Source organism: Salvia splendens, chromosome 9 (assembly GCF_004379255.2).
Source record: "Salvia splendens isolate huo1 chromosome 9, SspV2, whole genome shotgun sequence".
Lineage (NCBI taxonomy): Eukaryota > Viridiplantae > Streptophyta > Magnoliopsida > Lamiales > Lamiaceae > Salvia > Salvia splendens.
In genome coordinates, this window is record NC_056040.1 from 18,274,626 (window position 1) to 18,288,919 (window position 14,294).

The 14,294-nt window shown below is 38.5% G+C and overlaps 1 protein-coding gene across 7 annotated transcripts; it reads left to right on the top strand.

The window, feature by feature from the left end:
• The first annotated feature begins 368 nt into the window (after positions 1–368).
• Positions 369–6,475, top strand: LOC121747827 (protein SMG7-like). Of its 7 annotated transcripts, none has more exons than XM_042141952.1 (8): positions 369–643; positions 1,623–1,691; positions 2,162–2,770; positions 2,883–3,005; positions 3,273–3,505; positions 3,594–5,542; positions 5,724–5,844; positions 5,936–6,475. In XM_042141952.1, exons 2-6 carry the CDS (start codon positions 1,623–1,625, stop codon positions 5,515–5,517), a joined length of 2,958 nt encoding a protein of 985 aa, XP_041997886.1. In that variant the 5' UTR covers positions 369–643; the 3' UTR covers positions 5,518–5,542; positions 5,724–5,844; positions 5,936–6,475. The 7 variants fall into 7 exon arrangements, with proteins under 7 accessions (XP_041997886.1, XP_041997890.1, XP_041997891.1 ...); XM_042141956.1 differs by having other exon boundaries at positions 3,657–5,542; XM_042141957.1 differs by having other exon boundaries at positions 3,273–3,475; positions 3,657–5,542.
• Positions 6,476–14,294: the final 7,819 nt, after the last annotated feature.

The window sequence follows — 14,294 nt, forward strand, 5'->3', positions numbered from 1 at the left end:
GGCTAATAAAGTATTTAACAATAAGCCCATGCTGCATTGGGCTGCTCTCGCCCTCTGACTCTTGTGCTTCAGCATTTTTTAATTTGATTTTGTTTTTGTAATATCACACTAAAAATACTACATATTCTCACAATATATTGCTTATAGATATGAAATTATCACCAATAAAATTAATTACTATAAATTAATAGTTACAAATTAATCATCTGAAACGTCCCTTGATTTAATTTTGTATACATAAAGACAATTTGATTTTATATTCAACCTAAAATAAGAAGAAAAAACCAATTTTATTTTTGAGGAGGTGAGTAACAGTCAAGGCGGCATAGACACACCTATAAAAAAAACTTCGTTGATTTTAATGTTTTGCCCAAAATAAAAACAATTTAAAACTAGAAAAATCAAAAATCAAAAGGTCATCGTCATCCCCTGCCCTCCTCTCCCTCTCTTTCAACAAATTCATCACTTTTTCTACTTCCCACAATTCTATGGCATCAGAAAATCCTTTCGATTATTATTAGTGAATTTCAAGGATACAGAAAACCCACCAAAATCGAAGCCCGCAATTAGAAACCCTAGATTCGGCGAGCGTGTGAATGTATGTGAACTTTGATTGGGGTAATCATTGACAGTTTTTTTGCTGGTAATCTTTGCAGATCTTGTGCAGTTGTTTTGTTGGGGGGAGTTTCTTATTGGGAGATTATGGTTGCTGTGCACTTATAGTTTTATGATGGTTATTATTGTTATTTGATTGACGTATTGAGTCGGTTTAATTTAGGGTTTTGTATGTTTGATGACTTGGTGGTTAATATCTGCTGATTTTTTAGTTGTTTAACCTCATTTAACCTAAATCTACGAAGTTGTTTCCACATGCCGGTAAACATAGATGAATTTAGGGTTTGGCATTTGGTTTATTTATCAATCAATTGCTTTGTCATGTTTTAGCTCATGTCCAGTTGCAGTCATATCTTAAGTTTGAGTAAAATAAGAATGAAGGTTTTGACTTGCTTGTTTTCGTTTGAATCATTTAATCCTCTCCGGAAGTGAATTATATATACTTTCATCTGGGCAACTTTTATGAGCACTGACATATATCCTTTACTGGATTATGTTGAAGATTTGCTTTTGTTTTATTTTTAATTTATTTTTACTTTTTTTTTGTTTTGTGAATTTTCATATAAATGAAGATGGTAGGCAATTAGACCTCATGGACAAATATTATGATTTCTTGTTGGTTACGCACTTTTAGGGTGTGTGTTGAACACTGAAATATATACTTAGATGATAATGGGCAGTTAAAAATTGAAATATTAGGTTTATTGGCTTGAAAGGACTTCTTTTAGCTGCTGCTTTGTATGAATAAGGTGTATTCACGATAGCAGACATCAGATTAGTATAATATTTGCATGTGTTTCGCTGTGGCTGTTATGCTTTTTTTGCATCTTTATTTTTCAAAATTACTCTAATAAAATTTGTTGCACATAATGATGAACTTTGTTTTTCTGTTAACCCTTATTTTTTATTGCCCTTTTATTTCATTGTCAGTTTCTTATGAAGATGTTCATTTTTAATGTGTCTCTATTATGTCGAATTGACTATTGCAACCATTTATTGGATTGCAGATGACCTTGGTGATGGATAACGACAAAGGAAATCCTACTAGAGAGCGTGTTCAACAACTTTTTAACAAGGTATATATCTCCTATAACTTCCTTTGATTTTCTCAGCGCACAACGATAAAAAGTTCTCGTGTTTCCCATACCATTTTAAAAAGTAGGGATAATTGCCATTTAAATAAAAACTTCTCATTTATTACTGGTCAATTCCTTAACTTTTGAAACTAGAATGTTAAATCATAGTAACTTTTTAAAACTTTCACTATCGTCCCACAATGATCAAAATCGAAACTAATGTCGCAAAATCAAATTCTACACTACGATTTGTCCAAAATGGTGTGGTCAATTGTGAAAAATTTTGCCACATCAGTTCCGATATTAATCATTGTGTGTCAATTGTGAAAAATTGAAAAGCTGTTTTATTCCAGTTTCAAAAGTTATGGGATTGACAACCCTAAAAGTATTGCATCTTTATTTCTCCGTCTGCCTAAAAAGTTAATGGTGTATTTTCTCTAGTCTGACTTGACTTCTTTGTCCTGTTGTAGAATGTTGAGTTGGAGAACAAGCGAAGGAAAGCAGCGCAGGCCAGAGTCCCTTCAGATCCTAACACATGGCAGAATATGCGTGAAAATTATGAAGCAATTCTCCTTGAAGACCATGCTTTTTCTGAACAACATGATATAGAATATGCTCTATGGCAATTGCATTATAGGAGGATTGAGGAGCTAAGGGCTCTCTTTGCTGCAGCGGCTTCGGCAGGATCACCTGCACCCCAAGATGGTAAAGGGACACTTCGTGCGGTACCTGATCGACTTACAAAGATCCGTACTCAGTTTAAGACCTTCCTCTCTGAGGCTACTGGATTTTATCATGATTTGATGTTGAAGATAAGATCTAAGTATGGACTCCCATTGGGATATTCTTCTGATGATCCAGAAAATCAGATCCCAATGTCAAAAGATGGAAATACATCTTCAGAAGGGAAAAAAGGCTTGATGTCATGTCATCGCTGTCTGATCTATTTGGGTGATCTTGCTCGTTACAAAAGCTTATATGGCGAAGGGGATTCTAAAGCCCGGGATTTTGCAGCAGCATCAAGTTATTATTTGCAAGCTTCCTCAATATGGCCTTCAAGTGGTAATCCACATCATCAGGTGCACTTATATATCGCTATTATGATTTTTTGTTACTTCCTATTACGTAGCATGTTTTACTTTTGAATCTCTCGGTCGCCTTAATTCAGTATTTTCCTTTTGCAATTTTTAGCTTGCCATACTGGCTGGATATTCAAATGATGAACTGCTGTCAATTTATCGCTATTTTCGAAGTCTAGCAGTGGATATCCCATTTGTTACTGCAAGAGACAACTTAATCATTGCATTTGAGAAGGTAAATTCAGTGTCCAGACTACTGTGACAGCATAATTTCAATTACTTGCATCTTGAGTCAGCTTGACCTGGCAACTAGTTCCATTGAAGCCTAAGTTGAGCATATAACCTACAAGTCTGAACTTCCTGCTGGCGTTGCTCTTTTTGAAAAGTCTGGTGATTCTGGAAGTGTCAAACAACAGTTTTTTTGTTAGAGGTTAAAGAAAGGGCAAAGATACAATTGAAGCCCCTATAATTTTCTCTTTTAATTTTTTTTAAAATTTTACAGAATCGTCAGAATTACTCTCAAATACTTGGTGATGATAAAGCTCCTTCTGTGAAGATGTCACCTGCAAGGTTGCCTGGAAAGGGAAAAGGCAAAGGCGAACCAAGGCCTGCTTTGAAGGAGAATAAGCCGGTAGCTAGTGCATTGAAGGAAAGAGCTCCAAATAAGTCTGAACTCTTCAAAGCTTTTATTACGAAATTTATTAGGTTGAATGGCATTCTCTTCACTCGCACAACGTTTGTTGTGAATTTGATAATTGTATTAGAGGGATTGTAGCTGCAGAATGTACAATTTTTGACACTTGTTCCTTTGTTATGATTCCAGCCTGGAAATCTTTCCTGAAGCGTTCTCTATGGTTAAAAGTGATTTATTGGAACTTCTTTGCAGTGGGCCAGATGAAGAGCTTAACTTTGGTTCAGATGCAGCTGAATGTAGGCTTGCAATCATTAGAATGATTGCTATCCTAATATTTACTGTACATAATGTGAGCAGGGAAGGTGAAAACCAGTTCTATGCTGATATTCTACAGCGCTCTGTCCTGCTTCAAAATGCTTTTACTGCTTCATTTGAATTTGTGGGCAGCATTCTTGAGCGGTGCAACCATTTATCTGATCCCTCATCAAGCTATTTGCTACCTGGGATTATGGTGTTTGTGGAATGGTTGGCGTGTCGCCAGGATTTTGCTGTTGGCAGTGAATTGGAGGAGAAACAAGTTAACGCAAGATCCTTTTTCTGGAATAAATGCATCGTGTTTCTGAATAAACTCTTATCTAGTGGCCTCGTATCGATTACTGAAGATGAAGATGAGACATGTTTCTCAAATATGAGCAAGTATGATGAAAGTGAAACTGCTAATCGCCTTGCATTACCTGAAGATTTTGAGTTGAGAGGATTCCATCCTCTGCTTCCTGCCCAACTCATCCTTAATTTTTCGAGGAAGCACCTATTTGGAGGTGATGGAGGCAGCAAAGAGCGGATTGCACGTGTAAAGAGGATCATAGCAGCTGGAAAGACTCTTGCTAATGTTGTTCGAGTTGGCCCTGATGGAGTATATTTCGACGACCGGATGAAAAAGTTTGTCTTTGGTTCTGAACCTCAGGTTTCTGATGAGCATTTGCTTCCCAGTCATTTGGAACCTAATGTGAACGATAACTCGCTAGATATTTCATCGGTAGGCCGAATGGCTCTCGCTGCTCTGCCAAAGATAGAGGTGGGTGTGGAAGCGGATGATGAAGACGACGAGGTGATTGTATTTAGGCCTCCAACTACTGAAAGGCATATGGATGAGTTCTATCTGAAATTGACTTCTCCAGCGATTTCTGCTTCTGTCAGTGAGGCTAGCAAGGTTGATTTTGGGAATGAAAAGGGATCCCCCTCTGGTGTGCAGGATGGGCTTCTCTTGCAGAGTGCATTGACTGCAGGCATGAAATCTTCTGCACCTGGATTTAACACTGTTGCTAATGGCACTACTCAGTATCCACAACCTATCCAACCCAGCACCTCAATGTGTTCAGCAAATCACTCTCCTATAGCAAATGGTTTGGCCCAGATGAACTTGATGGAAAATGGAATGAGGTCTGATCTGCAAGATAAGTTCGAAGTATATCAACATGCTTCTGCTTCCTTGCCTTACCCCCAATTTATGAATGCTGGTCCTAGCCACAACCATCCTATTATGAATCCACAAGCTAGTGTACCGTCTAAGTTTGACTCCATCATACCTTCTGGGTCATTCGTTGATGGCCTGAGCATCAAACCATCATTGGTCATGCCACCTGGCTCAAAAAAAAATCCAGTGAGTCGACCTGTTAGACACATTGGTCCGCCACCTGGTTTTGGCTCTGTTCGTTCCAAGGTTGTGGATGAAGCATTGTTTAATAGCATCCCCCAGAATGGAACTTCACTTCCTCAAACAGATGATTACAGCTGGCTAGATGGCTATCAGCTGTCTTCATCCAATCAAGGTAGTGGGTTTAGCAATTCTGGGAATCAGGTCGTCCCTGCATTCCCTTCTGTGAGCAATATCAATGGCTTAATAGGAACTGCTACTTTCCCTTTCCCTGGGAAGCAGGTGCCGATACAAGTCCAGAGTAATAATCAGAACGGCTGGCAGGTCCATCCCTATTCAGAACATATGCTGCGCTATGAGGAGCAGCAGAAAGAATTTCAGAAAGGAAACCAACAGCTTGGCTTGCCGCAGCAGCAGTATCAAGGACAGTCACTTTGGGAAGGTCGTTTCTTTGTGTGAGACGAAGGAAGCATAGATGGCAAAGGTAATGTCTATATTCCTTGTAGCATGCATCTCTATTTATATATATACCTATATGCTGGGTCCTTGAATCTTCATTAAAAATTGTCTGTATTACCAAAGTAAACTTGGGCATAAGGGTTTCACTTTACTATCTTACCGAGTTTGGTTTCTAACCCATTATGGTGGTCGCCAAATTGCTGCAGCTGCAAATGTTCGTGGTTGGGTGCTATAATTCGTCCGTCGCTGTTGGGAAATGGGCAATGTTATTAAGTTTTAATGGAACATTGTTGGTCTGGAGTGTTGCAGGCTCCTGCTTTCAAAGAGGTCTGTCTCCCCCTCACCTCAACTCTAGAACCTCTTCTCTGCATATCCTCCTTTTGAGGTTACGTGGAATAACAATTTTTTTTCCGTGCAGCTTGTATCGAGCTTGGCAGATGGTTTGACTGGAGCTTATAATTCAGTAAGTAATGTGCGTGGAAATCTTATAAGCTTGAATGCATTATCTGGTCGGATCAGTTGGATAAGCCTTCAAGAATATTTGGATTTGTGGTGGATGGCGGTGGTCATATCTGGATGGGAATTTGTAGAAGTTGTAGCAAATCCGATACCTTTGTGGCTGGTGAAGTTCTTACATCTAAAGCATTCCGTGTGGTGTGCCATGATGAAAGTTTGAAAAGCTAATTTTTATAATACAAGTCTTTGCGGTCGTCGGTATGTCAACAAAAGCTCTGAAGTAGAATTTGACGATTCGTAGAGATTTTTCTTTGATATTTGAAGTTTTTCATGGTTGATAGTTTAAATAAGAATGCGATGATAAACGCAGTAAGGTATTTCAACCCTTGTGGTTGATGGTTAGTGGTTAGTGGTTAGTGGTTTTATTTCGGAATGAAGACATTGTATTCTTTGGTGATTGCTTTTTTTTCATTGTCAAGTGGAGTACATTATAATGATACTACTTGATGCCTGTTGATGTCAGTAGTCCATGGGTGTGTTTTTGGTCTAATTGATAATTCATTAGAGCATCCACAGTGGGGGCGCCCTAAAGCTCGCCCTATGTACCGTCACGTCAGCATTTTATTCTCCTCTCCTTCCACCTGCAGTGGGGTGCCCTAAGCATTTTACTATTGTTTTGTTAATTAATTTAAATGTTTTTAAATATATAAATGCAAACTTAGAAAAAACACAATGATTAACTAAGAACGACAAAATTCATTGATTATAAAAAAAAGTTATACGGGTTAGAAATAAAAAAAATTGACTATCCTACAAAAGCTTCAACTTCCGGCTCAACTCATCGATCAACCTCTGGAGGAATTCGGCTCTGGCCGGATCCGTACACTTCATAAGGGTGTTGTGCGTATCCAACAACATTCGTGCCATTGAGGTTGTTGCCAAATCTGCATAGGCAAGTGTCGCCGGGGTCGGGTAGGGGTCGGGATCGGCGATGGGGGAGCGGTGGCGGAGGAGGATGTCGCCTTCCCCTTGTTCTTCGCAGCCTTAACGCCTATGGGACGCCGCTGGGAGGACATCGGTGTGCCGGAAGTCTCTTCCTCCGTGCACGTCTGGTTGAGGTCTACCAGACGAGTTCCGCTTTCGCTGTCCGTGTAACCACCAATGTCGGTGGTCTTCGTCCTCTTCGCCTCACCGGTGTGCAGAATCTTGCCTTAGAACTTCTGCTTGTCCCTCAAGAGCGCCAAGATGTTGAAATTCTTGAAGTCGCCGTACATGGACTGGTACGACAACAGCGCTCTATCGCGCACGTCGCTCAAGCTCTCGTCGCTTCCCTGATCCCTCGAGCACTTCTCGCACTCCGCCGCGAACAGGTTGACTTGCTTCTTCACCTGATCCCAGTGCTTGCAGAGCTGCTCCCGTTGGCGCTTGTACGAGCTCGGCGGCTTCGACTCATTGTAGCGCTCGGCGATGTGTTCCCAGTACGCGAGCTGCTTTTGGTTGTTCGCGAATATCGGCTCCTCCGATATATCCACCCAATACCTCGCCAAGACGAGGGTTTCATCCGGCTGGTAGTTCGTACGGCCGGGGGCGTACTCTTCACAAGTTGTCGGAGGTGGCAACTTGTGCGCCCGGTGCTTGGTCCGCTTCTTTCTGGCGGGGGCGGTGTCGGCGGCGCGACGGGAAGCGGCGGCAGGGCGAGTTGGGGACGACTCCATGTCGGAGAGACCGTACGAACCCATACTGAAGTCCGGTTGGGGCGGTGTCGGAGAGACCGTACTGCGTGTTGGCGTCGAACGACCGATATTCGCCAGGTTGTGTACCCGGCTACCGTGCGCCATCGGAAACGCGGTTTTCTGCGAGATTCCTTCTTCGTACTCCTCTCAGTAGAGCGATCGGAAATTCTCAAATAGGAATTTGTCGATATCAGAGTAGGGGTGGTCCGGTACGGTATACCGTACTTTGAGTGTCATACTGTATACCGTACCGAAAGTTACGGTATGACAAAACACTATACCGATACCGTACTGAATTTCTCGGTATACCGGAGTTCGGTATACCGGAAATTCGATAAGGTAGTTTTTTATACCATTACCATACCATGTTTTCGGTATACCGTACTGCATTCCGGTACGCCGTACTTTTGCGGTATACCGAACTTTGGTACGGCATACCGTTATACCTGTTATACCAGAAAAATAATATATTATACCTAAAATATAAAAAAAAACAATTCTATTGTTCAACTACTTCAAAAAGTATAAAACAATTAAACTCCATACAATCATTCTAATATTCAAATTTATAAAACTTTGACAACCGAATCAAAAACAAATTATAAAATCATGAGCAACATAAATATTATATATATATATATATATAGGGGAACGTTATTCTCCTTTTCACATCTTAGATCCATTTTCCTTCTTAATATTACGCGTTAGATCTAAGGCATCAACGGATCAGATTGATTCTATAAAACTGGTTCCGTGTTGCATTATAGAAGGTGGTTGTATGCATTACAGGGTTATTATTGACATTTGACGGAAAAGTAACTGTCACATTTTGGTATCTGCGAATAATGCACCACATGGTCACGAGTAATGCATATAATTGACTATATAATGCACAATATGTGAACTGCAATGCATACGAATAAGATGTACCATGTTATGATGTTTGGACACACGTTTCTTGTTTCCCCTAAGGGTTTAATAAGCTTAGGGGCTAGGGTATAGTACGTAGACACGTATGTAATCTTCACATGGTAACGAGTAATGGATATAATTGACTATATAATGCACAATTTGTGAACTGCAATGCATACGAACAAGATGTGTTGTGTTATGATGTTTGACACACGTTTCTTGTTTCCCCTAAGGGTTTAATAAGCTTAGGGCTAGGGTATAGTACGTACGCATTAATAACAAATTATAAAACGATACGAATAATTCACCAAATTGTCACGAGTAATGGATGTTATTAACTATATAATGCACAATATGTGAACTGCAATGCATACGAATAAGATGTACCATGTTATGATGTTTGACACACGTTTCTTGTTTCCCCTAAGGGTTTAATAAGCTTAGGGGCTAGGGTATAGTACGTAGACATTACTAACAAATTGTTGTTATTGGAATATACGTATGTGCATTATTTGGTTTAGGTAGTGCATTATGTAGCTGTTAATTGTCATTATTTCAGTATATTATGCATTATTAGAGGTATTGTGTATATGGGTTAATCAACGGATTGAAGATTACATACGTGCATTTAGTAATGTCTACGTACTATACCCTAACCCCTAAGCTTATTAAACCCTTAGGGGAAACAAGAAACGTGTGTCAAACATCATAACATGGTACATCTTATTCGTATGCATTGCAGTTCACATATTGTGCATTATATAGTTAATAACATCTATTACTCGTGACAATTTGGTGAATTATTCGTATCGTTTTATAATTTGTTATTAATGCGTACGTACTATACCCTAGCCCTAAGCTTATTAAACCCTTAGGGGAAACAAGAAACGTGTGTCAAACATCATAACACAACACATCTTGTTCGTATGCATTGCAGTTCACAAATTGTGCATTATATAGTCAATTATATCCATTACTCGTTACCATGTGAAGATTACATACGTGTCTACGTACTATACCCTAGCCCCTAAGCTTATTAAACCCTTAGGAGACACAAGAAACGTGTGTCAAACATCATAACACAGCACATCTTGTTCGTATGCATTGCAGTTCACATATTGTGCATTATATAGGCAATTACATGCATTACTCGTGACCATGTGGTGCATTATTCGTAGCGGTTTCCAGCCATTATTAGATTACTATTGTGCCCTCATAATGCACAAAATAGGACAAATAATGCAACACGGGATTAATTACCCAATATTGATCTTGACCGTCCATTTCTCTAATCTAATGGCTGATATTAAGAAGGAAAAAGGAGGAAATATAGGAAAAGGAAATGAATACATCCCTATATAGGGTCATGTTAAAGTCCTTTTCAATGCTTAGATTTAAGTTCCAATTTGATTTGTATCGTTGGATCTGATAGATGGACGACGCTGATGTAATTCCTAATTAAACATTCCGTACTTCATTATTTGGGTTATTGCGTTCATTATGAGGGTTAATTAGTAATTTTACAGTCTAAAATCTGGAAAAAATGAGGAGCCGCGATTTGAGCGGGATACCCCCACTACTTTCCATCAACCGCCCCATTCAATAGAAACGCGAATTTACTCCCGCTTCTCTCTCCAATGCGTCTTCTCAAATTCCATTCAACTAGCAAACCCTAGCCGCCACCGCCATTGTATTCGACGGTTAAACCGAAATTCAAGCCGTTTTACAGTCGATTTTCAGGCTTCGGTTCTGTTCTGAACAATACGCCACTGAGATTCTAGGAGAGGTAGGGTTTTCCGATTGTTAATTTCGTGTTTCAATAACCCTTGCTTCAAGATTCGCCAGTAACACAACACCCACACCACCATTCAGCAGATTACCGCAAATCCGACATATTTGTTACTAAAATCAATCTCCGTTTTTGTGTGGTTGGATTCCTTCGCAGATCTTAAAATGACAAAAAGAGGACGACCAACTAATTCACAGCAATCCCAGCAAGAGGGTGAGCTTTTGTCTGTAGGTTCAATTCGAATTGCTTTGTTTGTTTGGTTTGTAAACCCGCACGGGTGTTAACATAATTTGTACATTATTTGCATAATTGTGTGAATTAAATTAACTACTGTATCCATTAGTCGTATGCTGGTTGATTTTATTTGTATAAAATTATTCAATGTTGGCGTGTTCATTAGTGTGATGGATATGGACATTAGTTGTGTATTTTGCTGGGTTGAAGTTGTCGAAGAGTTGGTGTAATCTGTATATGTGCATTCCCTGTTATGATAAATGGATTATAAAATCTGTTTGTTCATTACTTGATATAAACTGTACATTATTTGCCAATGTGACTACATTATTTTAACATGTAAATGCAGTTTGCTCATATCTTTTTTAAATTGTCAGATAACAAGTGTAATATTTGTGGTTTTTGTATCTCAATCCATTAGTATTACTGTGTGAGTACGTTGTGAATGTTGTTGGTTGGATTTTAGATTGTGAAAGAGTAAATTCAGAATCTGTTTGTTCATTACTTTATTTAAACGCTTCATTATTTGGCAATGAGACTACATTATTTTAGATTCTGAAGGAATTAAGGTCGTTTCTGAATTAAATTGGCAAATTACAAATGTGATATTTGTATATTCATTAATTCATATATACTTTGCATTATTTTGAGATGTCAATGCATTATTTTACTATATCCATGAATTACTTGTATGAGTAAGTGGGGATTCTGTTTTTGGAAAAAGTAAATAGAGAAGCTGTTGGTTCATTACTTGAGGTGATGTCTGCATTATTTGCCAATGTGACAACGTTATTTTAATCTGTGAATGCATTATGGTCATTTCTGTTATAAATTGGCAGATAACAAATGTAATATTCGCATATTCATTAATTAATATAAACTCTGCATTATTTTTATATGTCAATTCATCATTTTCATATATCGTTGATCTATCTGATTGAGTACAGTGTGAATGTTGGTGGTGGGGTTTTAGATTCTGAAAAAAATAAGTAGAGAATCTGTTGGTTCATTACTTGAGGTGATGTCTGCATTATTTGCCAAGGTGACAACATTATTTTAATCTGTGAATGCATTATGGTCATTTCTGTTTTAAATTGGCATATAACAAATGTAATATTCGCATATTCATTAATTAATAAAAACTCTGCATTATTTTTATATATCAATTCATCATTTTCATATATGCTTGAATTACCTGATTGAGTACAATGTGAATGTTGGTGGTGGGGTTTTAGATTCTGAAAAAAGTAAGTAGAGAATCTGTTTGTTCATTACTGGATGCAATGTCTTCATTATTTGGCAATGTGACAACATTATTTTAATATGTGAAACCATTATGGTCATTTCTGTTACTAATTCATGATGCAAGTTGCTGCTGCTTGACAGATAACAAATGTGATATTTGTATATTCAACAATTAAAGTAAACGCTGCATTATTCTTATGTCTCAGTGCATTATTTTCCATATCCTTGGATTATGTTTCTAATTCATGATGCAAGTTGCTACTGCTTGACAGGGACCAAGCAACTGAGAATGTACGTAGAGGATGTGGTAGATGAATTACTCCCCGTTGGAATAGCACAAAAATTCCGAGAGCGACTAGCGGATGCATCCACAAGTAGTGCGCAAACCCAGGCTGACAATAATAAGAACAAGGGAAGGAAGGATGATTATTTATACTGCCGGCGTACACCAGCCGAGTTCTTGACATGCTTGAAGAGTCTGACACCCCAGCAGAAGGGGGCTGTCGCAGAACTTGGGTTTGAGGCAGTCTTGTGCTTTGAGGCGAAGGAGATTCCAGGACACCTGGCACATTGGGTGCTTAGCTCCTTCAATCTTGTGCGCTGCCAGGTTGCTTTGTCAGGAGGGGTAAACCTAGATTTAGATGAGGAAGACGTCCACTTGACGTTGGGATTTCCTAGAGGGCGAAGAGCTATTTCAAGGGCAACGGAACATCAAAGCAACTTCGCGTTCAATGATATGATTGCTGCTCGTTGCAATAAGGGTCGTTTTAAAATGACCCCAAAGGACATCTACCAACTGATGATGCAGGAGGTGAATGGTGGAGATGTATTCAAGATGCATTAACGTAAACAGCTTCTTGAATACATCTCCACCATTCACCTCCTGCATCATCAGTTGGTAGATGTCCTTTGGGGTCATTTTAAAACGACCCTTATTGCAACGAGCAGCAATCATATCATTGAACGCGAAGTTGCTTTGATGTTCCGTTGCCCTTGAAATAGCTCTTCGCCCTCTAGGAAATCCCAACGTCAAGTGGACGTCTTCCTCATCTAAATCTAGGTTTACCCCTCCTGACAAAGCAACCTGGCAGCGCACAAGATTGAAGGAGCTAAGCACCCAATGTGCCAGGTGTCCTGGAATCTCCTTCGCCTCAAAGCACAAGACTGCCTCAAACCCAAGTTCTGCGACAGCCCCCTTCTGCTGGGGTGTCAGACTCTTCAAGCATGTCAAGAACTCGGCTGGTGTACGCCGGCAGTATAAATAATCATCCTTCCTTCCCTTGTTCTTATTATTGTCAGCCTGGGTTTGCGCACTACTTGTGGATGCATCCGCTAGTCGCTCTCGGAATTTTTGTGCTATTCCAACGGGGAGTAATTCATCTACCACATCCTCTACGTACATTCTCAGTTGCTTGGTCCCTGTCAAACAGTAGCAACTTGCATCATGAATTAGAAACATAATCCAAGGATATGGAAAATAATGCACTGAGACATAAGAATAATGCAGCGTTTACTTTAATTGTTGAATATACAAATATCACATTTGTTATTTGTCAAGCAGCAGCAACTTGCATCATGAATTAGTAACAGAAATGACCATAATGGTTTCACATATTAAAATAATATTGTCACATTGCCAAATAATGAAGACATTGCATCCAGTAATGAACAAACAGATTCTCTACTTACTTTTTTCAGAATCTAAAACCCCACCACCAACATTCACACTGTACTCAATCAGGTAATTCAAGCATATATGAAAATGATGAATTGATATATAAAAATAATGCAGAGTTTTTATTAATTAATGAATATGCGAATATTACATTTGTTATATGCCAATTTAAAACAGAAATGACCATAATGCATTCACAGATTAAAATAATGTTGTCACCTTGGCAAATAATGCAGACATCACCTCAAGTAATGAACCAACAGATTCTCTACTTATTTTTTTCAGAATCTAAAACCCCACCACCAACATTCACACTGTACTCAATCAGATAGATCAACGATATATGAAAATTAGGGGTGAGCAAAAAAACCGGAAACCGAATATCCGAACCGAACCAAACCGAAATTTTGAAATTCGGTTCGGTTAATTCGGTTTTTCGGTTCGGTTCGGTTTTGAAAATAAAAAATTTCGGTTTTTCGGTTCGGTTCGGTTCGGGGTGAAGAAAAAACCCGAATAACCCAGAAAAAACCGATTTATATTTTAAATATAATATTATATATATTTAGTCTATTAATTTAAAGATATTATATCAGATATATAAGATATATTCTTTAAATATATTTTATATAATATGTATTAATATATTCTATTAATTTTATATTATATATTTATATTATATTAGTATATATAAAATAAAATAAATTATATATATATACATATTAATATATACTAC

What these genes read in the sequence shown, in the direction of transcription:
- LOC121747827 (XM_042141952.1), top strand. Translation starts at nt 1,623, where the DNA reads ATGACCTTGGTGATGGATAACGACAAAGGAAATCCTACTAGAGAGCGT. An exon ending in TTCAACAACTTTTTAACAAG is followed by an intron (nt 1,692 to 2,161) that starts GTATATATCTCC and finishes GTCCTGTTGTAG; the next exon opens with AATGTTGAGTTGGAGAACAA. An exon ending in ATTCTCTTCACTCGCACAAC is followed by an intron (nt 3,506 to 3,593) that starts GTTTGTTGTGAA and finishes TTATGATTCCAG; the next exon opens with CCTGGAAATCTTTCCTGAAG.